The sequence below is a fragment of the Eublepharis macularius genome, chromosome 6 (assembly GCF_028583425.1).
Source record: "Eublepharis macularius isolate TG4126 chromosome 6, MPM_Emac_v1.0, whole genome shotgun sequence".
Taxonomy (NCBI): Eukaryota; Metazoa; Chordata; class Lepidosauria; order Squamata; family Eublepharidae; genus Eublepharis; species Eublepharis macularius.
The window spans coordinates 116,437,142-116,463,371 of record NC_072795.1 but is presented as its reverse complement, the minus strand read 5'-3'; the positions used below and the strand labels follow the sequence as shown (position 1 = coordinate 116,463,371).

The 26,230-nt window shown below is 42.7% G+C and overlaps 1 protein-coding gene across 1 annotated transcript in view; it reads right to left on the bottom strand.

Moving 5' to 3' along the window:
- The window catches only part of CTNNA3 (catenin alpha 3), a 1,107,197-nt gene that overhangs the window by 77,018 nt on the left and 1,003,949 nt on the right, over window positions 1–26,230 (bottom strand). The window contains exon 14 of the mRNA XM_054983955.1: window positions 22,133–22,225. Coding sequence (XP_054839930.1) covers window positions 22,133–22,225 — 93 coding nt within the window. The remainder of the gene's footprint in view (window positions 1–22,132; window positions 22,226–26,230) is intronic.

Below are 26,230 nucleotides of genomic sequence, written 5' to 3'. Positions count from 1 at the left end.
AGGAGGAAACCCCCTCCTTCCCCTTCCATTGGGTGAAGTAAGCAGCGTGGGGGGAATTCAAGCCCCACCGAGCAGATCAGCTGCTTGATGGAATTTGCGGCAGGCCCTTTAAACTCCATCTGGGTTGTGGGGGACCCCCCCCATGACCCAGATGAAGAGTGGAAGGGCACTTTTGCTCCTGCTTGGAACGCAAGCACTGGCGAAATGGCCCTTTAAACTCCACCTGAGTCACAGGGGAAACCCTCTGAGACCCAGGTGAAGCACAGAAGGGCTCTTTCGCCACCGCTTGCAATGCAGGGGAACCCCTCCGCGACCTTTTTGCTGCGGCTGTCAGTGCAGATCAGCTGCTTGGAAGGGATTTCCCCGCCAAGCAGCAGATCCATGGTTTAAATCCTCCTTTCCCTGCAGATGCACAGTGGCATGGAAAGGGGCATTTAAAACCCCGTGTCACGAAGCTTCCCGTAGCAATCTGAATTGCTTCAGGAAACTTAGATTCGGGGTTTCTGAACTGGGCCCAGGATCCTGGGCCTGATCAGGAGTTCCTGAATCTTTGCAAATTGGGTCCAATTTGGGTGTTTTACCTGAATTGGAAACCTGATTTGCACATCCCTAGTTTTGATGCAAATCACTGCAAACAGAATGAAGCTTAGGAAAGGATCTGATCCCCCACAATTCATTTTCCTCTTTCTAAAAGCTGCTACCAAGGATGGATGGGCCCTCAGGAATGGCATGAAAGGGTTGGAGCTGACAGCAAGATGGAGAGGGAGAAAATGGGAGATAATTGTTTGAGGTCTGTACATGAACTTCATGTCTCTCAGGTAAATGTGTGTGTTTTAGGCTTCTGTACTTCTGGCAAATGGTGAATATACAGAGGAGAGACCATTTCCAGGCTTAGATAACAAAAAATCCTTTTTGTTTACCACTACATTGATGGTTTTCATGTTCAATTCTTCCTTTTTGATGATTGAAAAATGGGAGAGGGTGGGTGACTGAACTATATATGCTGTCAAACTGTCATGAATGCCCCTTGGGGCAGAAAGTTTTCAAATGGTTTTGTATTTTGAACTCTTAAAAATGTCCCAAAGTACAATCATTCTGGATGCTGATTGTCTTTCATATCTAAACAATAACTGGTTATACTGTCCCTTTACAGCCTGAGTTAATTCTTCTGGGTCTATGGGAAGACCCTTCCATTCCCAATAGAAGAAAACTGTTAATCTCTGTTATGCTTTCTGCAGCTAAAGCTTTGATCACTACATCTTGGAAGAACGACAAGCTACCTTCTATATTAACATGGTAAAAGAAACTGTGATACTTTTTCATTATGGACAAAGTCTTGAACAGTCTTCAAACCATGGATAATCTGTCATTCCAGTCAACCCTCCTGGAAAAGTGGTTGCCATTTTTAGATTACTTTAACAATGTAGACTAATCAAAGATTTATGACAAGTTCATAGTTGCATTTTTCTAAAGTGTTAATGTATGTCTAATTCCCTTGACTCTGGGGTGTGTGGCTTCAGCTCTGAGGGAGAAGGAAGCGTGGAAAGTTAGCTCCATCCCTCCCCACCCTAAAGCCTCGAATAAAACGTCATAACAGAACTTAAAAGCAAATAAAGAAATATGAGCAAACAAAATGCTGAGAAGAAAAGAAACGAAGGCAAACGCTTCACAAAAGCTTCAGGAATTCTTCCCAGCCTTGCAGCAAGTAGCAGGGAAGAAAAGCGTGACATCAAAATGGTGGCTGAAAACAGCAAGGGTAAGAATAAACTACCCAACTTATCTAGCTCAGCAGATCCGATGCTAGCCAGAATGCTTGCTCAATTTGAGCAAAAAGTTATGAATAAAGTCTCAACTATTCTTCAATACTTTGACGAACAACTTGCCGAAATAAAATCGGCTCTAGACAAAGTAGCACAAAAGGCTAATCATGCCCTTGTATTAAGCAATTCGCTGCAATCTGACATAACCATTTTACAATGAGAAAATAAACAACTACAAAAAAGACTTTTACAACTGGAAATCCAGACAAAACAATCTAACCTTAAATTCAGAAACTTTGATGAGAAGATATCTGACAATGCAGATCTACCCTCCTTTTTAGAACCATGGCTGTCACAGTATATACAACTTGGGCCCTTTTCACATTACATACCTGCTTCCAGAACATCGCGAAACGTAGTGCAAAAAATGCAGAAGGTAGCGTCTTCTCATGAGAGTTTTGCGTGACGTCGTGATGTTCGGGAAGAAGGTATGTAGTGTGAAAAGGGCCTTAGAAAGGGAGCAACCCCTATAATCTCCAAGGCTTTTCGCCTGGGGTCACAAAATAATCCAAAGTATAATAAACCAAGAGATATATTAGCCACGATCCCAGACTGGAAGACAAAGAGTAAAATGCTAGAAATAGCAAGAAATAAAGGATCAATCCCCTACAAAGGGACAAATATTCAAATACGTAGAGACTTGCCATCCACAATATTAAAGAAAAGAAAATAATTCATATTTACAACAGAAGCATTGAGAAAAGCCCAAATAAAATATAAATGGACTAATTATACACATCTTCAAGTCAAAATACAAGATACAATCTACCAAGTTTTAGATCAGGAAACTGGAAAGACATTACTGCAAGACCTTGGCATTGATATTTTTTTCAATCAGAGATAGAATATCACAGAAAAATGCTCAGTCCTTTATCACCCTATAAGGAAAACAAGACCCAAGCGAGACATATTTAACAAGAAAGAAAAAACAGACTGAAATGTTAAACTCCAAGTTGATAGCAAACTAAAATAACCTGTAAAATGTTATGACTGTAAAATGCATATATTTAATATCAGATTAGAGGCATGGGGGGGGGGGTTAGAATGGAGCTCACAGACAGGGCCTCCAGTTATTTACAGTTCTCCAAGTTGGTAGTAGTAGGCCAAATAGTCTATAGGGGGTTACTCTTGGGCTATAGAGGACTGTTATTAAGCAACTTAATTAATCCAATTTAAATAGCTCTATTTAGTAAAGTAAGAGGGGACAGGGGGAGGGGGAGGGGAAGGGGGTTACTTTAGCAAGGTTTATAAGGGTTATAATAATGAGTATATATTATCATTGTTGGTTCTTCTATTAATATCTGTAATAGATGGATAAAATGTTTGACTTCATAATAATACTTATTTAATCATTATTATATATATATTGAAAAAATCTTCCTTAAACAGTATTTTTATTAATAATCTAATTATTATCAAAGTAGTTCAATCGTCTATGTTTATGCTACAAATCCTCTATAATAAGGTTAAGATTTAAGTTATCATTTAGTATATCAACCTTTATTTGAAATCCAAGTTGAAATACTCATTTGTAAAAAAATTCATGGTTATAAGGGCATGTAAATCATTATTAATATGTAACAGAAGATTTCTTAGTTATCAGTGTTTAAGGACTTTCTCTCAATATTGTAACTGCTAATGTGCGTAATTAAATAAAAATTTAGAAAACTTAAAAAAAAATACCCTTAACTCTGAATTTTATAGATACAGTTATTGTTTGTTTGTTCCGTGATATATTTATGTCATGTTTTTTCATTGGTTGTATTTCAGAAAAAAGTTTTGTAAATAAATTAAAAAAAAAATCTCTCAGACTTTCAATTCAAAACATAATCAAGCCCTAAAGAAGAATATAGTCTTCGTTCAGTGTTGAAAGTCTGAATGTTTCATTCAAATGAAGGCAAATGTGTTGAATTCATTACAAACCACGTTCCGTACAAACAGGCATCTGTGGGGTTCATGATCTTCCCTGTAAAAGTTGGCAATGAAGCCAATAAATCATGCATTTTAAACCCCAACAAGCAATATACTAAGGAGGAAGTTTCTTTAGGTTATTCCTTCTAACTTCCTCACAAGCACAGTGACTTGCTGCTCATAAATCAAACACGATAATCATATTCTGGGGCTTATTCTCCATGGTAATCTCCCTAGATTTCTCAAATACAAATAGGACAAGATTTTAAAATATTGTCAGATGAAACAAGTGCATTAAATTATAAAATTCAACCAGAAAATTTAGTTTTCATACTTCCACATACTGGGGGGGGGGGGTCTCAATGTTTGCTGTGAGCTGCACTAGATATTAAAGCTGAGCCACAGAAAGGACCATATTTTTTCTCTTTCTCTCAGTGCAAAATGTATGCTATGAACTCACCGTTTTCCTAGTTCCTGTGCCCCAGTATCTCTTAACTGGCAGTTGCTTGCAGGGGCCAGGAAATTCTCAAGGGGATTTTCTGCACAGGGTTTTTTTCTGGCAGTTCTGGCTGAAGGCTGATTCAGTTTATCTCCTGATTTTTGTACATTTTTGTGCCTTCAATTTTTACTTCAGTTTTTGAGACCACTTTTACTCTAATCTTTTTTTAATTTAAAGTCAGTTCTGAATCACCTTTGTTCCTTGTGTATAGTGTTTAACAGGGTTGTACTTAACCGTAACCATTGTTCTCTGTATCTGTAACCATTGTTCATTGTGTTCTCTGCAGGCTTACACTGGGACTGTGCATGCAAAGGCTAACCGACCGGAGAAGTTTCCGTCACTTCTCTAAAGTTCCATTAGGGGGCTGCTTCTCCTGGTCATGTATTACCTCATTTCCCCACATAAATGGCCATGTGACTACCTGGGAGAAGCAATCCCTTCCCCTCAATTCTCCTGAGTCACCATGATCTCATACTGGACCTTGCCAGAGAGTTCACTGTGGGGCAGAAGGGGAGGATGTGTGCTTGCACAGAAGAACTCAATGAACAAATAAGTACAACCCTATTTTCATCTGCAGTCTTCAGCACAGATTTTGGGAGATTATTAAACTACACACATTGAGGAGGTGGGGTACATCTCTCCAAGGCATGGAATTCGGGTCATGTTCCCAATTGAAACACATTTGGTGTCTGTGGGAGTGGAATATACTTCTGTTTGGACAGAGCAAATAACTTTGGAAACCAAATTTGTCTGGGTCAAAAGGGGGCTATGAAGATGCAATCTGGATTGTCCCTCTCTATCTGGCAAATGACTCCAGGCACCAACAGAATTGGTAGAAACACATAAAACAGGTGACTTGTCTATACATGTTGGAAAGCATCCTGACAGAAAGGACATCACTCCATGCCATAGAACAAAAGACACATGCTTTGGTATTGATCGCCGTTGTGAACAGATCCACATTAGGAATGCCCCACTGCATTGGACATAAGTTGATATCGTTCACAGCCCACTCATGGTTGAAACTCAGGACCCTGCTCAACAATCTGCCCTGCTGTTATCTGAGCCAGCAATCTGGATGGCCTGCACAGAAACATAATTGTGAATCACCCAGTTCCAGATGGCAGTAGCCTCTGCACAAAGTGCCCCCTTGCTTGTTGAGGTAGTACATCGCTGTAGTGTTGTCTGTTTAGATTTGAATGTCCTTGCCCTGGAACTTAGCTTTGAATGAGACAACAGCATAACATATGGCTCTGAGTTACAGGACATTGATATGCAAGGTTTTTTCCCTGTCAGACTACTTGTTTTGTATAGTAGCCACAGGTATCTAGATAAGTGAAAAGGAAATATCCTAGAGATCTGAGATGAGCTACCACTGGGGCCATACCCTTAGTGAACACTCTGGGTGCTACTGAAAGTAGAGATGGGCACGAACAGCAATACAAACAAACAAAAAGCCACGAACAGCCCAATCCGCTATTTGCGAGCCAGCTGTTCATGAGGCCCCATTCCCGTGAACATGTGTTCATTCCAAGCCCTCTTCATGGCATTCGTCAGCCGTTCGTAAAGCCAGACAGTCTGGCGCCTTTCAATCAATTTCCCTGGCAACATAGGCATGGACTGTCTGAACTCTGTCTGAACTCCTTCTGGCTTTCCTTCTGGCTTGTAACCCCTCAAAGTAGCTTCCAGCAGACAGTCCAGTTTTTGCCACTGTGAAAAGAAAATGACAGGAAAGGGAGGGACCCATGAGTCATGGCTTTCCCAGGGTCCAATCTCTCCAAAACTTGGGGAGTCTTCAGAGGACAGGGAAGACTATTTCCCCTGCAAATTTGGTGGGTATTGGACATTGGGAAGGTCAGTTTGTAACCCCTCAAATTAGCTTCCAACAGACAGTCCAGTTTTTGCCACTGTGAAGAGAAAATGGTATGAAAGGGGGAGACTCATGGATCATGCCTTTCTCAGGGTGCAATCTCTCTGAAACTTGGAGGTCTTCAGAGGACAGTGAGGACTATTTCCCCTGCAAATCTGGTGGGCATTGGACATTGGGAAGGTCAGTTTGTAACTCTTCAATTAGTTTCTAGCAGACAGTCCCGTTTTTGCCACTGTGAAGAGAAAATGACATGCAAGGGGGAGACCCATGGACTCTCCTTTCCCCGGCACAAGTTCAGCTAAGTCCCAAAGGGACCGTTCTGGCTCCCATGATCCTCCAACTATTAACATGTTCCTGAACATGTCCTGTCCTTCGATATTTGTGAATCCCTGTTCGTGGATGGCAATGAACAATGAACGTCGTATTTGTTTGTTTTTTCCTGTTTGTGCCCATCTCTAGTTGAAAGCCCAAATGGTAGAAATGCTCTGGTATTTGAATCAGAGGTACTTCCTGTGGTCTTCCCTTATGGAAATATAGAAGTAAGTGTCCTTGAGGTCAAAAACAGCAAACCAGTTATTAGCCTCTAAGAAAGGCAGTACAGACTGCAACACGACTATACGAAATTTTGACACTTTGTGATACAGATTTACATCTCTAAGATCCAATAGAGGTCAAAGTCCCCCATCTCTCTTAGGAACCAAGAAAAACCTAGAGAAGAAAACATATTTGGTTTCTGATCCATGAACTTCCTAAATGGCCCCATTGGCCAAAAGGGACCGAATCTCTGTCAATCCATGTAGGGAAATAACGGCTCCCAGACTCACCTGGGGGCCTGAGTTGCAGGCGATGCGGGGGGAGGCGAGCGGGGAAGCAGCATGGTGGCCGCCATGTTGGGGAGGGGTGGGGAGTGTCCAGGGGCCAGGTAACTCCGCCCAGGCACATCCGGCGCGGGCCCCTAGTCAGATGGCTCTTCCCCACCCCTCAGCACTTGGCCCGTGGCGGCATCCCGCCCAGCCCTCCCCTTTTGTCACAACTTTGGACTGAGCAGGCTGTGGATTGGGGCATTGGGCACCGATCCGTTTGGGGGGAAACAGGGCCCTCAGGCTCAGTTTCCCTATTATGGGGATCCCCATAAGGGGTCTGGGGAGTGAGGAATGGCCGGTGCATGCCCAGACGGGGGCTGTCAGTCCGCCTCACTCCCAGGTGACAGGGGATGATCCACACAGGGGTGTACACCCACCTGGCATCCCACTGACTGTCATCTCATGGTTCCCCCCCTCAGCAGGGGTCTGAGGGGGCGTGTGGTTCATCGGCTTGGCAGGCGGGTCAGCCGATGCTCGGATCTGTGCCCTATGCGTGCCTTTGCTCCCGAGCTGTAATCTCAATAAAGTTGTGGCCTCTTTACCTCCAGCATTGTGTCTGAGTGTTTCTTGTCGCCGTGCTCCCTCCCTGCTCTCCTCCCCCCATTTAGCACTCGCCTGCAATTACTTACAGCTGTATCAGGCAGTATACACATAGGCAATTAATTGAATTCTAACCTGTAGCTATTTTTTTTACTGTGGCTAAGACCCAAGAGTCAGATGTCATTGACTCCATTCAGGAAAGTAGGATACCAATCTGTCCAGATAGTAAGAGTCAGGGTTAGAGAGGTCAGAGCATAGTCAGAACAGTTAAAAAGGGCCTTGGGGGATCCTTGTGTTGCTGGGAGTGCTGAGAAGGCTTCACTCTGTAAGGAGCCCATTTTCTTGACTGGAACTGTGCGGTAAACTGAAAGGGTGCTGTGATGCCAAATGACTTTTTTGGTACTGTTGATTAGGACTCCCATATTGCTGGTACGAGTAGTGGTGGAGTGGGAAGTACCTAGACTTGTAAGGGTGTTGCTCAGCAGGTGTCACGCCCAGAAATTTTGCAGTCTGCCTGTTCTTTTTCTTTTGAGACAGCAAAGAGACAAATTGTTTCTTTTGAAACAATCATTCTTGAAAATCCTGACTCCACAACTGAAAAAAAGGCTGAGGGGAAGGAAGATTTGCCGAAGGACCAATTCCAGTCCTTGTGGGTCAACTGCCGTGAAAATCAGGAGTGAGCCAAGTGTGCGTAAGGGTCCAAGGTGATGACAGCATATTATGTGTTTTGAATTACTAAGTAGTAGAGAGGGAAAGGAGGAAAAACTGTTCCCCTGTTTGTGGTGGTAAGCTCTGTCAGTTTGGGCCTGACACAAATCAGCAAGTTAGTATTGCCCGAGACAAAATGGAGAAAAATAAAAATAGACCTTTCATCTTCAATTTATAATACCTGCAAAATCTAGTAGAACTATCATCAGATTCTTTTTTTCTTCCTGCTTGGGAGAAGCTTCTGAAGAAATCTTCAGGAAACTATGAATTTCAACAGCAAAAGTCCTCTGGTGCCAGTGGAATCCACAGAGCCATAAAACAAGCCTTCTCAATGGGGCATTTAACTGCCACTCAGAAGAGAAAAATTGGTATTTTTCTTTCTTTTTAGGATGGAAGCAATGCAAAGGCATAAAAAGACACCTGAAGGTTAGTTCCTCTGGCTATATGAATAGGGTTGTGTGAGAACCACTGCCATGGGGAATAGTGTACTGAAGAATTTGAAAAACTGGGTTCTAACCATCTTCACTTCGTGGGACACTGTGATTTTGAACTATCTCAACCTCACCGTCTCCTGAGAAAAGCAAATCACAGTGACTGTCACAGTAATGTGAGGAATTAAGTCATTTGAATGGGTTTTTCTGCTGCAGCAACAAAAAATCCCCACTTTCTTCTATCTTCATTTAGCCTAGAAGACGGCTCCCCACCTGGACATGGCCAATCTTGCCACATGGATCCATGCCATGGAAATCTCAAGGCTAGACTATATCATACTTTACAGGGGTCTACCCTTGAAGTCAACATGGAAACTCCAGTTGGTACAGAATGCCACAGCTTGGTTATTATCAGAAGCAAGGCAGAGTATGCAGTCTCCACAGGTTATTTGTCAGTTGTTGGGTTCAATTCAAGGTATTAATTGCTTACAAAGCCCTTTATAGCCTTGGACTCTAATATCTGCAGGTCCTCCTTTCCTGCTATGCTCTGTCCCAGCAGCTTCTCTCATCCGAACAAAGCCTTCTTAAGGTGCCATCTTGTAGCAAATGGTAAAACCAATAGCTGACCAGTTCATATAGTACGGGAAAAAATTCCATCCATCTATGTTTTGTCCCCCCTTTCCTCCAAATAATTCAGGGAAGCATATATTGTTCTTCTGTCCCCATTTTAAATTCACAACGACCCTGTGATGTAGATTAGGCTGAGAGTGACTGGCCATGTCACTCAGCAGCTTTACCTGATTTAATTTCTAACATGTCATCACTTTTAGAAAAGATAAGAGTGCAATTTGAGGCATTCAGGTGCAATGGTAGAAGAGGTTCTCTCTCCAGTCCACTTCAGTGCCTTGGGGGGGGGGGCGGCACAGGGGCTGCTGTGGAGAGGAGAAGGCACTAAATATGACTTATGTGATCCTACTTTGCTTTTAAAAGATTTGCTTTGTGTCAGACAGAAAATACACCACTTTTCTCCATTCACCCCTCATAGTCTATACTAAACTACATGTTAGAACCCCTTAATTTATAAAAGAAACTATAGGAAAGAGTGTTTCAGATTACATGGAGAAGGCTATGTTTGTCTATAATATTTGTTCTAATGTGTATTTTTATTACAGGCTACAATGCATGGATAAAGTAAAGTGTAATTTTTTTCCTGTTTGATACTAGACACAGAGCAGCTTTTCTTCAAGAGAAATCGGAGACTTTGTTTCATAAACTGCTTTCCTTGCCCTTAAACAGTTTTTCTGCTATATGGTTTGTCTTGTTTTATGGTCTTTGTCATGGTCATCTTTTGTATGTGTTCATTTTAATTGCTATTTTAGGATGTTAACACTCTGAGTCAATTTGTCATTGTTTTATATGACATACTGAGTGAATGATATATTCCTTGGCTAGTTGCTGCCAAAGAAGACTCGGAGCATGTTGGGAGTTATTGATTCCTCTGAATCTTTTTGCTTTCCTGTTCCCTTTGTTCCCAGTACCGGAATCTTCCATTGTTTTAATTTCCTGTCCCGGGTCCCCACATAGTTCTGAATGACTGAAGCCCTTCTGGCCCTTTGTGATCCAACCAGATGATGGGCCAACCCTATTTGGACCTGTGAGTAACCTGTTTTAGATTTGCTGTGATAGGCCTTGTCCTTAAATTGTAAGTGACCTGGGAACAAAAAAGTTTCAGCACTCAACAGTCTTAACTCTCACACCTGTTATGAATGCTACAAGATTTTGACAAAGAGGTGCTATATAGAAATTCAAGGACGCAGGAAAGAACAAATAAATAGGCTGTTCCTCAGAGAAAACTCTGGGAGAATTATGCGGGAAGATAAGGAGGGAAAGCTGAATAGATTTCCTTAGAAATTTACCCAAGTTTATGTCAACAGATGTCTCCTGTGTTTTAGAGAGACAAGAACATTTGTTCTGAAGCCTTCCAATCTTCAAACAAGTCAAGAATTTATGCCATGATGTATCTTATATCTTTCCTATTTTAGACTAATCAAAACTGAAGGACATTTCCTCCTTTAAACGTGGTGTGGTTCAGTCTCCTTGCTTCCTTTAAACATAACCTTTAAGAGTTCCACAGCTGCTTGAGAGTAACGAGTCAGATGCAACAAGTTAGTTTATCTATTCAAAGATTAACTTGGACTAGACAAACTGTGTGGTCTTCTATCTCTGTTTGCATCTCTCTTTTTTCTCTTATGAACATATCTCAATATAGAACACAGTGCAACTACCAACCAAATGTGTAATCCAATATGTCTAATGCTTATTATATGTTTTTTGTGGCTAATGTTTTATATGCCAAAAGGTGAAGAGAATTCATTTCATCATGGCTTAAATTTACAGGCATGCATTGTTTTAAAATTAAATTTATTAAAAAAATTCAAAAAGTGTCATCTCATCACTTCTTACATTCCAAATGCATAAAATAGTAGAAGGCAGAGGAGGAAAGCTTGTGACACCTTTCAGCTGATGATATGAGACCGAGGCTGAGTGTCTCTTGCGCCTCTGTTTACAGGTTTAGCCTGGGCAAGACTAGAGGTCTGAGGCTGAAACCCTAAGTGTGCTGGTCTTGTGAATCCAAGACTAGATCAGGATGCGGTGTACTGTAATGTTTGATATTGTTTTCTATCTGTTGATTTAAATTATATTTTAATATTTTGTAAGCCACCTTGGGGAGCAGAACAGGATAAAATTATTGTAATAAACTATTCAGTGCCATAATAAATAAATAAATATATAAATGCATTACCCAATGGAAACAAAAAGAAGAAAACTCAGCCCTCCCCCCATTTCCTTTTTTCCTTATCCCCACTGAAGTGTGTGATAAAACTGTAAGGGAATAAATACAAGTTTATTTGCTGGAACGAATAATCAAATCACATACCCAACTTCACTATAGGAGGAGGAGTAGCAGTTTTAGTGTGATTCATGAGCAAGGGAAAAACAAGCAGAGAAGTATGCACTAGCTGTCTAAAGCACTGACAGCCCAAAGCCCTGAAATTGACATTGGACCTAAAAGAAGGAAATTAAAGTTGAAATGAAACCCGAAATTGGAATAAAGCTCTTTTAGAAACCCAGAATAACTGATCTTGGGGGGGAGGGAGCAGATAGAATATTCCTGCTTATGGTCCTCAAAGTGCTTGGGCTATGCAAGGCACTGAACTAATGAAACAAGTTTTGAAAGACACCTCAGTTCCAAGTGGGGAGGGAAACACAAAAGACCAGGCGAGAGTGAAATAGGTGGGAAGAACGAGCTCAACATTCTTGCTCACGTAGGGGAACAGAAATAAGGTGGGTCACAGAATTTCTTTCCCAGTATAGTACTGGGTAATCCTTAATCGGAAATTTTCTGGTGATGGCAGGCTACCATGGTTCTGGTTTAGTTTGGAACAAAGGAGTTCCAACTGGTTAAAATTTTCCAACGAATCCTGTCTTCCTGGAGACTTGGTCCAGGTGCCAAGACCAGCAGTGGGCAAGAGAAGGGAGTGAGCCGAGTGTTCGAAGATGTAGATTGTGACAAAAACAAGATAATGTATAGCCCCTGAATTAAACAATATAAAGATTCCAAATGTGATTGTCCTAAAAGAGAATGTTCTCTTTTAGAATGTAGAAAACGTCACTTTCCTTAACCCATGCGTTATTTTACAGACTTTTCTAATGCTCCTCCGTCATCTTTCTTCTAAACTGAAAAGCCCCAAACTGCTTAGCCTTTCCTCCTAAGGAAGGTGTCCCCCCCCCCCTGCCTTGTTCATTTTGGAAACCCTATTTTTGGTACACTTTCCAACTCTACAACATCATTTTCAACATACATGTGTTACCATTTACTACTTTCCAACCTTCAGAAAACATAAACATAAGCCTTCTGTTTATGTTCACAAGATGCAGATAGAACTCGTGGATGCTTTCTATCTGGACCCCACATCACCATTGCCCCCACATCCAATAATCTTTCTTCCTTTCCTCAACCCACCCCGTTGTCCTCTCCCCCTGCATCTACTCTCTGACAATCTTAAACTTTTATTTAATTGGTTGCAGGGATTTGGGGATACTAGGCAACCCAAGATGTCAGCTGGGTTTTTATGCAAGACCTGCACAAGCATAGACATTACTGACTTCTGTTGTGGAGGATGGCAAAAATAGGACCAGAACTGCAGAAAGAGGAATGAGATATATTGTACAGGGATTCTTTATCATGAATTGTCCTCTGCTAGTTCTCACATAGGTTCTATGATTGTACTAAGGCGTCCTTTGTTTTATGTATTTCATAATGCTATGATTCATTGGTTTAAACTATAAAATAAATGCGTACATTTACTAGCTGTGCACAATTTATATTCTTTGTATACTGTACTTGTTCAGAGTCCACACAACCTTGTCAACCTATCTTTATATCTCCTGTAATCTCAGAAAACAGCCTTGTCTATCTGGGACTTCAGCATACACTTTTCGTCTTCCTATTTCAATAATATGTAACCTCCTGCTCTAATCATGTCACCTTTCATTCTCTAGTAATGTCAGTGTGGTCTTGAGCACTGAGCTACAGCAGCCTGCGAGGAGGAGATCTTTCTAGCTGCTACTGTCTTGACTTTATTTTTAATATGAGTCAACACCAAAGTGAGTGAAGAAAATAGTTCTCAGAGGGCCTGGCTTTCTGACAAAAGCACCACTCCAAAAAACACAGGCAAATTCTTTATGAAAGAAATCATGATTCTGGCAAAAGGGCAAGTGGGGTCAGAACTGGCTGTTACACTCCAGGATAGCTGGGCGCTTGGAGGCCATGGTGTGCATGTCAATGCATTTTCAAAGTGGAATAATGTCAAGAGGGAGAAGTGGATGGACAAGACAGAGCTGCTTTGAAATCACAGCATGCCTGTTTTGCAGAACAACCACTATACTGGGAGAGTCCTCAAAGTTACACAAACAAGGAGTTTGTCTGCAAATTCCGCTTGGAAAGATGGGATATCTAGCTGGCTCTTACTGACAACATAAAATATGGCTTAATGAAAGTTATTTTCAACATCGCCCTTTGTCTTCTAGCCACCCCCTTCTACTTGTCCATTTCAGTTAGGCTTCTAGTTGTACTCTTGGGTTTTGGATACCCATCCTGGTTTTGCATGACACTCCAAAAACACTGTATCATACAATAAAGTGGTCACAAGACTACTTTTCTACACTGGATGTTAGAGGCATTGGATAGATTGACTGTCCCTTTTGTGACGGTCACTTAAGTAGAAAACAGAAACTTATGTTTCATTAAAGATGGAACACAATGATTCGAAAACATAATAAGTTACAATGCTTTCAGTTATTTTCTTGGATTTTCACTGTATTATGATGTAGAATATTTTTCTGGAATAGCCATTTCCTCTTGTTCTGGCTACCACTCACCCTTGTGAGAGACCCACTGTAGTACAGTTATTGGAGTGTCATACTGAAGAGACCTGGTTTCAAACTGGTGGGATTGTACAGTGCCAAATGTACAAGAACCTGTACAGTGCCAAATGTACAGATCCTGAAAGGGACAGTAGAAGTGTATAGCCAGCTAGGTAAGATTCAGTTCAGTTTTATTATGATCCAAGATCAAAATTCAGATCAGCATATACAGCAATATATAACAAGTACTTTAATTCCAAATCTAAACATATCTAAGGATTAAAAATACCTATGTACTAAAATTAATAAAATCATTAAAATACAATTAAGATTTCTTAAAACAAAGTATAACATTCTGTCTGATTAAATAAAAATATACTTTGTTCGAATCTCCTGATAATAATAACAGTATAAAAGAACATGATCTATTGTCTCTACCAGTCCAGATTGGCAGGGGCAGAGATGGTTTGCATATGGGATATGAATGTATCTCCCCTACAAGACAGCAAAGAGGAGAACATTAAAACATGCTAAACTAAAAGCTCTGCGGTGTTTCAGAAATTCCAAGGAAAAAAGATAACTGGGTGGAACGAAATTTTGTTTTCTGTTCCCCACTGCCAGGACATATAAAGCCTGTGCTCTATCCACTTGTAAAGAAGTGTTCCATAATCTCTGTTTAATAATTATTCTGGCTCCTTTATAGCCAAGGTGCAGGAGAGCTGTACTGGAGAAACCCAGTAGTGACCGTTTGCATTCCATTATTGAGACCCAGCTTGAGCAGAAACTAAGAGAATTAGCGGAGTTAATCCTGAAGGAGAAAATTTTATGCTAGATAGGATTAATACTTGCCTCTTTCTGCCTGCTAAGCTGCTTCCTAGTTTGTCCCAGAATCCAACTTTCAGGATTGGTTCCTGCTGCTTCTCCTTCTATCTTCCTGTCGGCCATTTAGCTAGAAACTTTGACCTGCTCTCTGTCTAGTAGTGTAAATTTCTAAGGATATGTAGAAGGTTCTTGTGTTCTCTTCAACTACAAAATCTCCAGCATGTTTCTTTATGAATATATGAAAATGTCAGCTTTGCCCACACAAATCCCTACTCAGCCATGATACTTATAGGGAGGCCTTAGGCCAGCTACTCCTCCTCATGCTGACTTAGCTTAAAGGGTTGTGATTAGACATGGGCACGAACCAAAAAAAATTAACAAACCAGCAGTTCGTGGTTCAGTGCCGACAACGATCCCGAAGTGAACCACAATGAACATTTTTTGTTGCCAAACCGGTTCACAGTTCGTGGTTCGTGGGGCACGGAATGGCCCCCATGGCACTTAGAGAGCCCATATTCCTGAGGAGTGTTTTGCAGGCTCTCTTACAGCCATCACCCAAATTTAGACAAGATTGCAAAAGGGATCTTGGAGTTATACCCTCTCCAATCCAAGGCCCCCAGGAAACTCCCACAAAAATCCAAGCTCAATTAAACTCTCTGTCTCTCTCCCCAAAGGCTAGCAAGTGGCAAGCAAGAGCTCTGTCCCACTCCACTGCTCGCTGAAAGTGAAACTCAGCCTGGGAGCCCACGGCTATTTATAAGCAGAGGTCCCATTGAGAAATGCAGGAGGTCTGTGTTTGGCCGTCAGAGCCACCTATCAGGGTTTGCAGGGATGAGATTGGAGTGCCCATGGCTACAGAACACCCCCTCCCCCCTCCCTCCCCTGGGTGTCTTCTCTCAACTGGTAACCACTTTGCAGCAGCGAGGTTGGAAGGAAGACCTGCCGATCAAGATAAGCTGGGCTTCCATTCGGGTTTCCAGGGTGACAGAAGGAGCGCAGACAGAGTTCAGGCATTTCACCGGCTCCATTGCCAAGGGAATTGATTGCTGGCGCCTGAGTGTCTGGCTTCCCGAACCGTGGCCGAATGCACCAAACCAGGCCTCCCCCAAATGCTGGTTCATTGGTCGTGGACAATCATGAACCACTGGATCACGATCACGCGATCACCAATTTTGTGGGTTTTTGAAGTTCGTAATGTGGTTCGTGCCCATCTCTAGTTGTGATGAAGCTAAAATAGAGGGATGAAAACTGCTCTTTGGAGGACAGCTGAGATAAAAATGTAACAGATACATTGTCCCATCCCCTCACTCCCATCATTGTTCAATAAAAGCCCAGTACCTACTGCTTACTATCTTGTGCCACATCACCAGAATTTACTATGCCACTATTTTTCTGTTGCTCACTTCCTACCAACACTGTCCCAAGTTATGGACATTTCACAGAGATGCTTCTATGTTGTTATGATGTTGCTTCTTTTTGAAATATTCTGGTTTTGAATATATACACACTTTGGCAACATAAAAGTCTTGCCTCAAATTTGAGATGAAATTTAGGGGAAAATGTTTCTAATCTGAGCTGAAAATGGATTCTTCCCTCTCTCCTGCTTCACGCAACAAAGCACTAATGTACCAGCTGCTTTCAGCTGAGGCAAAGCACCCTCCCTCGAACCTGCTGAAATATTTCTTCACTGTATACCAAGCAAGAAGGAGTCTGGGGCATGTCAGTACAAAGGTTTTCTGTTGTCATGGGAATATAGCATTTTTCCAGTTTTCTCTTGCACTTGAAAAGCTGGCATGGTAACAGCCAGGTGCTAAGGAGATCTCCAGTAAGGCTTCCCTAACTTCTTTGCCAATGCTAATTGTTATGTATTGGGCTAGCTTCAAGTAGAACAGGGCTCCTCAGGTATCCAATCCTATTGAGAATTAGGGTTAGCAGCAGCCAGTTGTTCCTCTGGGTTATGAGCCAACTGCTGCCTTGTAACCATTTTACCTTTTGTTCAGTGCATGCAAATGAAGGATCCTAGTGCCTGTGTTCTTATTGGGGGGGGGGGTTACTGAAAGCGGATGTAGTTTGAGGTGTATATATCTGGCTCCTCCGGGAGCTACAACAGAGTTCTCTTGCAATAAAGTTACTCTCATGAGTTGAACCCACTGTCTGGCTGAAATCACTTGAGCACAAGGCTCAATATCTAATACTAATCTAAGGCCAGACCAGGTGGTTGGAAAGGAGATGGCCGGACACATGCCTCGGGAAGGGCCTTGGACTCCATTTTGCTCTCAAAGTTATTGGAAGTACTTTGAGAGTTAAGCTGGGCTCACAATAAACCAAGGTATGTCTAATTTTTTTAGGGAAACAGCTATGGCCAAGTCAAATTCTAAACTGAACTTGGATAGGAACAAGATTTGGGTCCAGTAGCTCCTTAGACACCAACTAGATTTCCAGGGTATGAGCTTTTGAGAGTCAAAGCTCCCATTGAAGGCAGCTGATGAAGGGAGCTTTGACTCTCAAAAGCTCACACCCTAGAAATCTAATGGGTTTCTAAGGGGCTACTGGCTCAAATCTTGCTCTTCTACTACATGCCAACACAGCTACCCACCTGAAACAATCGTTCTGGGATGGCAATATTGCTTATTATGACCGTGCAAATACACAATTAAAAGTGGTAACATAGTGAGAAAGGTTTGACGGTGCATGGGTACTGGGCAGCATGCACTTAGCTAAGGATAGGAAGAGGGAAATATATTTTCTTATAACATCAATGCACTTCATAACTGGGAATTTTGTACCAGTACAGGATGTAAGTGGGCACTATAATGTAGACCATGACAACAACTGAGAGAAAAAATTTGAAAGGCAAAATATACTACTGGAAAACAGAAAAAGAGAACTGGGAAACAAAACAGTCCTTGAGAACATGCCCATCCTTCTCTAAACTAAACAGTGATATTTTCCCCCCTTATATGTTAGTGGGATTTAATGGATTAATCTTTTCAATACGGACAGACTTTTATGTGAGATAAATAAACTGCTCAAAGAATGTCATTATGAGGTGTTTATGCAGTTATTTCTGTCACTGCGAAACTTATATTCACGAAGAACAATGATGCAGCCTTTCATTCAGAAAGTATTTTGAGGAAAGACCTTGTTTGCTTCCCTTTCAAGAAAGATGTGACAGTGGTAATTTTAAGGCATAATTCAGACCCAAAAGGGCAGCTGTGCTAGCTTAATTGCCTAGTGTTTAATACCATATTGTTTGGTTATTCTTGTAGAGAATCATCTTTTGCACAGTCATCTCATTTCCACACAGTATGTTTTAAGAGCTGCTGAAATTCAAGCACAGTTAAACCCTGGGGAATAAAGTGATTTGGGTTTTATAGTGTTCCTTTAAAAATACAGATCTATTTTCCAGAGTGCATCATAATATTCTGAACTACCCTGATAAGAGGTTTTGTCCTGTCAGCATTAATCCAGGTCAATAAAAAAGAGAGGGGGTAATCAAGTATACCCTGATACAATATCTCCTGCATTCATTTTACACAGAGTCTGGCTCCCCATGGGGAGTGGTAACGTACTGTTACTACTAACTGCCCCTATATAAGTATGGGAAGAACTGAGTCCCTGTGATTGCTCTTTCACCTGAGCAGGAGAGAGTGGTGTTCCTGAAGACGGTATGAAAGACAACTGATGACTGAGGCAGCTGCTTTGAACAGCTGCCAAAGTGCAGTGCAAAAGGGTATTGCCCATTAGGCCTCCCTTCTGCAGCCATCTGGCCAGGTTGCACACTTTTCCAACTTTGTTTCATGCCCTGCAGCAGAGGAAATTGTACTTGTATCACAGATGAGTTCATCCCAATGAGTGTCAGCTGAGTGATAATTTTCAAGAACATCCACCCAGGTTTCTGGGAAAACACATAATGGAATGCATAGATCACAGGTTACAGCCAATTTGACTAGCTCAGCTCCAGTAACGTTGCCACTGCAGATCGGAGTAGATTCACCTGTTTTCTTCTAATCAGAAAGGAGTTAAAATTTTAGCCTTCACAGAATCACAGAATTGGAAGGGGCCATACAGACCTTCTAGTCCAACCCCCTGCCCAATGCAGGATGAGCCTAAAGCATCCCTGATACAGAGTGCCTAAAGCATCCCTTCGATACACAGTGCCTTGTTAGAGACAAGGTTCATGTTACTCCCTCTGGCTTTATTCATGACTTTATACTGACTGTTTTACTATATGTGATGGAAGGCTTCCAAGTCCACCCTTCAGGCATCATTCCTGATCCTAGGATACATACACAAATTCCAAAAGGCTCCAGCCAATGAGAGGCCATGGATCCTCTGGGAGAGGGGGTAGAAAGAAAGGGAGAAAGGTGGTCAACTCCTCAGACAGGTCTCAGCCAGGGATAGAAATAGGCAGGTTAGTCTATTTCAGGGAGATGGTAAGCTGAGAATTTATAAAAGGATCACAGCAGAATCTGGCGATCAGCTAACCTCATATTCTGAATCTTAAGGGTGACTGGACTGGGGAAGTGTGGGGACCAAATAGGTGAAGTCCACACTTCAAGTTCTTCTATCCCAGGGCTTAGTGAGCCTTTCCCAAATAAAATCAATCCACCTCTCTCACCAAGAGAAACAGCCTGTCAGTTCTGTAATCCTATGGGGGTGTGACACTGCAAGTATTCTTAAGGAAACTGCAATCTAGCTCAGCTGTGAAAAGAGATAACGCTTTTACACCATTTAACTTGCCAACCAAAATAAGCCTTTTAACCAGTCCATGGAAGAGATGATAAACTTACTGTTGTTTTGTTAAAGGAAGGCATCTGTTGCCAGGAGGAAGTACAAATCACCTCAGAAACTGATGCTTCATCCCCAGATCCACTAGGTAACTTCAGTGATTTACCCAGCCATCTGAATAATTACATTCAGCCTTCCTGCAACCAAATATTTATTAAACACTACCCTTCGCTAATCATTCAGCGGAGACTTGGGATTCTGTTGCTGGACTGAGGGGGGAATTCAGAAAGGACTGTGTGGGATCGATTGTCAGTTTACCTGAGATCAGCCCTCTTAATTTGTCCAGGTTCTGGTCTACTGTCCCTCATAATTGGAGAATAAAAATTGGACACAGCTGCTGAGAGTTGTGTGACACAAAAGGGGGGCTTAAAAAGGAACCTGGACGTCATACTATACTAAAATTAAGGAGTGTTATTAGGTAGATGATAACAAACCTGTTACATCTTGCATATTAGCTAAGGTACATGCTATAATCATAGGAGTTAATCTAATTAACATTGTTGCCCTGGAAGGTTAAGAGTTGGATCTGAATAGGCTGTATACTGAAAGAGTGTACACAAAAGGACTGGTGTGTGTATATGTGGGCCAGCATTCTATGGAAGGATGTTGGCCTTTATATCCAGGATACAAAATTACCCCACCTTAGAGTAGCCTTACTTTGAGTCAGACGTTCAGTGGGAACTTTGTGTCTACTAGACTCTTTACAACCAAGTATGCGTTAAGTGGCTTCAGCTTTCCCTCTGCACTGTTTTTCTCCTCCATGATTGAAGCCCCTTATGTGGCTGCTATTGGCTATATTTATGAAATCAGGTTACTTACGTGGCGGCCAGTAGCAGCTCCATAGGGGGCTTTGAGGAGAAGAAAGTAAATCTAAGGGGAGATCAGCAGTCACTTCTGCCCATGTACCCCAGTCGTAAAGAGAAAAATGTACACGCGTCAGGGAGGCACACAACTCCCATTGGTCTCAATCAATGTCCTTGGATTATTGCTCAATAAACACAAGGACTTTGTAATTACAGTGAAAAGAGGTCCTCGTTGTAAAATAATACAGATTCACTAGGGGAGCTATCTTTCTTCATACTATATTTTTATATAATGTTTTAATCCAAGAAATTGATAATTCCAGATGATTTGAACTGTGCCCTCTGCCCATGCCAGTTGGAATCTCTTCCAACTGCCCTTTATCATGTATACAAGGAGGTTTGTATCTAATCATTTACAGAATAAGCATCTGCCAAATGGATTTAAAGTCGCTATGGAAGGTATTTTAAAATCAGATAATGATCCATCTTTTACACATTCTGTAGCACCTAATTCTACTATTGCCCTATGGCCCAGTTCTGCATAGAGATAAATAGATTGCAGAGAAAGGTGATAGTTTTATGCAGTGTTTTCCATATAAACAGTTCCAACAGGGATTTCTATTAGCCTCTGATTAAATCTGTCTGATTTCTTTTCTCTCAAAGCCCTTTGTGTATTTTTAATGAAGCAGTGCAGTATGCATGTAAGTTAGGTAAGGTGGACTTCAACTTTCTCAATAGTTTTGGTCGTATATGTCTTCTAGATTTTTTTGTTAGTATGGCCATAACCTTAACTCACCAAACTTTCAAAAGCCTAGATAACGAATACAATTGAAAATTTCCCAATTATGAATATTAATTCAAGGAGCCTTCACTGCTCTGAATGGCTGAAATGGCTGGAAAACTGGACACCCTATTGACACCCATATGAAGTGAACAGACCAGTTAGTCTCCCCTGGCTGGCCATTAGTTCATAGATCACAAATCATTTTCAAGTTTCATGGACCACAAATAAAACTATGGATGCATTTCTGCTAAAAACATAAATTAATCTGAAATCATCTTCCAATAGGACTATCACTGATTCTCCCAAAGAACCAAAGTTTTATGAAAGCAGAGATCCATAGCTTCTTCAGTGAACTACAATCTCAAGAGTTCCCTGGTTGGATTCTTCAATTTGATAAAGGCAATCTGTCCTCACATGTGAGCCAATGTAGTATAGTGGCTAGAGTACTGGACTAGGATCCGGAGGAGACAGAATAACGTAAGCCACTCTAGGTCCCAACTGGGAGAAACGAAGTAAACAAACAAAAGAATGGATGGATGGATGGATGGATGGATGGATGGATATGGGCATTTTGTCATAACCATGCTTTTACTGGCTAGAAGGCCCAAGCCCAAGATTTTGAGCAATAGTGAATTTTGGGTTAAGTATTTGCCATGCTAATTCTCTGTTCAATATTAGTATCTTCATTAGGAAGGCCTTTACCCTGCACCCTTATATATATGTTTGAAATACAGACACAAAAATCTGTTAAAGGAAGAAGCAAAATTTTGGCCTGATTTATAGACAAAACAAAGAGACATTAGAGGAACAGCAGCCCCAGTCTATGTTTAACAACTCTTTGGCCAAATCAGATTGATACGTACTCTATCAGTTTTCCCTTCAGTTTGAAAGCTGGTACGGCTGTGTGCATCCCAGTCATCTTCTATGTCAGATATATCTTGTAGTTCTTCTGTGGTCTGGGAAAATGACATGAGAAAAACAGACATTACTCTTAAGGATAAACTAATTTCCTGCCTGGAAATAATCCCAGGTTATTTTCTGGACTTCTGCCAGCCTCAGGCTCGTCTGCCAACATGAGTTAAAGATATTTGCATTCATGTGCCAGGTCTTAGCCAGGATCTAATAATGGCAGCCTTGGCATTATTATTATTGGGGGATCAGCTGCAAAGCTGCTAGGAGGAGGGTCAGCTACAAAGCTAAATCTTCTAATGTGCCAGCATCGCTTATTCCCCTTCTTTGCCCAATCTGCTATTCACAAACAAACTGTTCATGAGGCCCCATTCTAAATGAACAGGTGGTCGCTGCAAGCCTCATTCATTACTGTTCGTTGCTGTTCATCAAGCCAGAAGTCTGACACCTGCAATCAATTCCCTTGGCAGCTTAGGCAGGGATTGTCTAACCTCTGTCTGAACTCCTGCTGTTGCCCTGGAAACCCCAATCTAAGCCCAATTTAGCTTGATAGGCAGGTCTTCCTTTCAAGTGTGGAGCTCCAAATTTGTTACAACAAGGGAGCAAAAAGCAGGGGGGAGGGGAGGGGCTCCCAGCTCTGGCTTTGGAGAGGGAGAGACAGCTGCTGTTGGCATTTTGATAGAAAGAGTGCATTGGAGTTTGAATTTTCTTTGTGTGTGGTGGGATAGGGATCTACCCCTTCAAGTTCCAGGGCTGCTGCCGGGCTCTGGGTCAAGCTATTATTTATTATTGGTACCTTTCCTGCTGCCTGCTCAGGTCAGGTTTCTGGGCTTGGTGCGGTAGTGATCTACCCCTTCAAGTTCCAGGGCTGCTACCAGGCTCTGGGGCCAAGCTATTATTTATTATTGGTACCTTTCCTGGTGCCTGCTCAGGTCAGGTTTCTGGGAGTGGTGCAGTAGGGATCTTGACTTGGATGATGGCTTGAGGAGAGCCTGCTGGCTCCCACAAACAGCCAACCATGAACATGTTCATGAACAGGGCCATGTTCATGGCCGTTCGTGAATCCCTGTTTGTGGATGGCAACAAACAACGAACATCATGTCCAGTTTTTTTTTCCTGTTCATGCCCATCTCTACTGATGACTACAGTTTGTTTCAGTCTCTTCTAAACAAGCCCCGTGCAATATATGCTGTCAAATGAAGACTGCTACTAATTATACAGGCACAAATTCAGGAAAAATTCACGAATGCAGGTGAATTGAAAAGACCCTGGAGGAAATGTAATCCAAGCCAATAAACTGGTAGCATGTAGCGGCTACACAGGCTGCAAGCTGAAAGTTTATTCCAGTGCAAACTTGCATAAATCACACCTCTGACTTAGACAAGCTTATGTTGGAATAAACTTGGTTAGTCTTCAAGGTGTCACTTGGTTTTCATTTTACTTCACTCAAAATGTGTTTGTTTCAACTGTAAGGAAATTGTCAAGGTGATCACATGAACTCAACAGAAAACAGGCATCATAAACAAGATAGATTCAAATGTCCATCATATTTTTATCAAAGTGTTCAGCATCCCGGAACATGATGCCCAGTATAAGGAGATATGTTTCATCATCCTCTGTTAATACATAAGCAGACAGACAGATAAGTCACCTGTGTCAGATACTCTCTATATCCATTCCCCCATCACTGTCTTACACACACATTCATGTTTATCCAGCCCTGGGAATCTTGAGCAGTCCTGCTATGAGACTTAAATGTACCCTGACTTTGGCCTAGTCTCCTAATGAGAATGGACAAGTAGGTATTACAGGGGCTGGAGAGTTTAAGAAGGTTCAATTGCTTTTTCACATAACCATTTACCATATTATTCTGTGGCTCTTATTATTGCCATTGGCTTTTAAAATATGTTCTGTTACTTCAGCCCAGCTCATCTCTTCATGGCACTCTTTGCCTTGTACTGAAGCATGGTTGAATCTGTGCAATTAATCAATGATTGTCAGTTCATCTCTCCAAAATTTGAACATTTTCTTTGCTCATTCTTCTGGCCATATAGCAAAGAAGCAGGGACATTCTCCCTTGATTTAAACAATCGAACCAATCATCATCATCATCATAAAAAAAAATCAGATCTCTGTTCAAACCAGTGAACAGGACATGAGCTGAACTGGAGGGTGTTTGGGTATCACTGTTTGAGAAAGAATTTTTTTTTAACCTGTCTTTTAGGAATAAGCAAATGTCCCTGTTCTGTTTCATTTATTTTGGGTCAGATCCCATGGAAAATTTCAGTTAATAGAAGGGGGTCCCATGGCAGTTCCTCCCTCCTGCTGGAGATCTGCAGCTCCTTCACATGCTGTTCCTCAAGGTTCTCTGTTCTCAAGGAGCAGCATTTTACCATGGTACTAAAGCCCCTTGTTTATAGTTTAGTGGACAGTTTTGGTCCTTCGTGTTTCACTGTTGGTTATATAGATGTGTGTAATCAGGTTTGGATCCCAAAGTTGCTTCCTGCTAACAGTGGAGGCTTCCAAGCAACCATCTGGTGGTGCAAGATGTTTTGCACCCACAGTCGGAAGAAAGAGACAGACACAGCATTTGGAACTAAGGGCCGCTTTATTAAACATAACATTAACAACCAACTGCGGCAAGGCAAACTGGCGGTACAGGTCAAGCCACGGGGTCCAACCAGGACCTCCGCCTTGACCTGCATGGGCGAGCCCCGCTGCCCCGGGCTTGAGCCATTCGCAGAATGGCCTAGACCCGGCCGGCCAGGCAAAGGGTCCCCCCTCAAGATCCTAACGCCTCAGCCATAAAGCATGAGGAAAGGACTTGCACCTGGGGTTCCCTGTAGGCGGTCTAGCCAGGTGGTGACAGCCATGAAGCATGCCCTCCTTCCTGACAGACCCCTTTCCCCACCTATGGGGAATTGCCAAAGGGGGTGCTCACCGGCCCGCTCCCGACTCCCCAACTATTCTCCTGCCATGACACCTACACAGCGACACCCATAACATGCCTCTCGTCCTGCTCCAGTACAAGGTAGGCGAAAAACCCAAACCCCATATGGCCAATCAAGGAATGGGAAAAAATTCCTACCTGGCTCAACAGCAGCCGGCTAATCCTATACTGAAACAGGGCGAGGCGGGTGGGCCGATCGCGTGGAAGGGACTGGTGCTGTAGGGCGGAGACGCCGGCTAAGGCTATTGTCTCCGCCCACCAGACAACGACCCGGATGCCCGGGAAAAGGTCTGCCTCCACCTCCAGCCGTGCGTGCAAACCTCAGCACCCAGCTAAGCTGCAAGCAGCAGCTGGGTAAGTGCTGCCTTGCACCCACAGTCGGAAGAAAGAGACAGACACAGCATTTGGAACTAAGGGCCGCTTTATTAAACATAACATTAACAACCAACTGCGGCAAGGCAAACTGGCGGTACAGGTCAAGCCACGGGGTCCAACCAGGACCTCCGCCTTGACCTGCATGGGCGAGCCCTGCTGCCCCGGGCTTGAGCCATTCGCAGAATGGCCTAGACCCGGCCGGCCAGGCAAAGGGTCCCCCCTCAAGATCCTAACGCCTCAGCCATAAAGCATGAGGAAAGGACTTGCACCTGGGGTTCCCTGTAGGCGGTCTAGCCAGGTGGTGACAGCCATGAAGCATGCCCTCCTTCCTGACAGACCCCTTTCCCCACCTATGGGGAATTGCCAAAGGGGGTGCTCACCGGCCCGCTCCCTACTCCCCAACTATTCTCCTGCCAACGCGGATGGCCAAGCCTCTGCTTAGGCCCCCGCGCCCCACAGGTGGCTTAGTGCCAACCTGAGGCCTTGCCGCAGGTCATCTAAAAAGATATCAGTACCTGCCGCAGACAGGTGAACCCCGTCAGACCTGTAAAGGTTGGCAGAAGCGGCCCGAATCCTAGGGTGTGGGAGAAAAATCCCTAACCCCCCAGCTAAAGCCTTCTGAATGGCCCTATTGGCCCGGCGCAAGGCCCGTGCCATGCCTCTAGGCTTGAGGGTCTCCCTCCATGCCCTTCGAGGAAGCATCGCAGACCAAAATATATGGGTACGT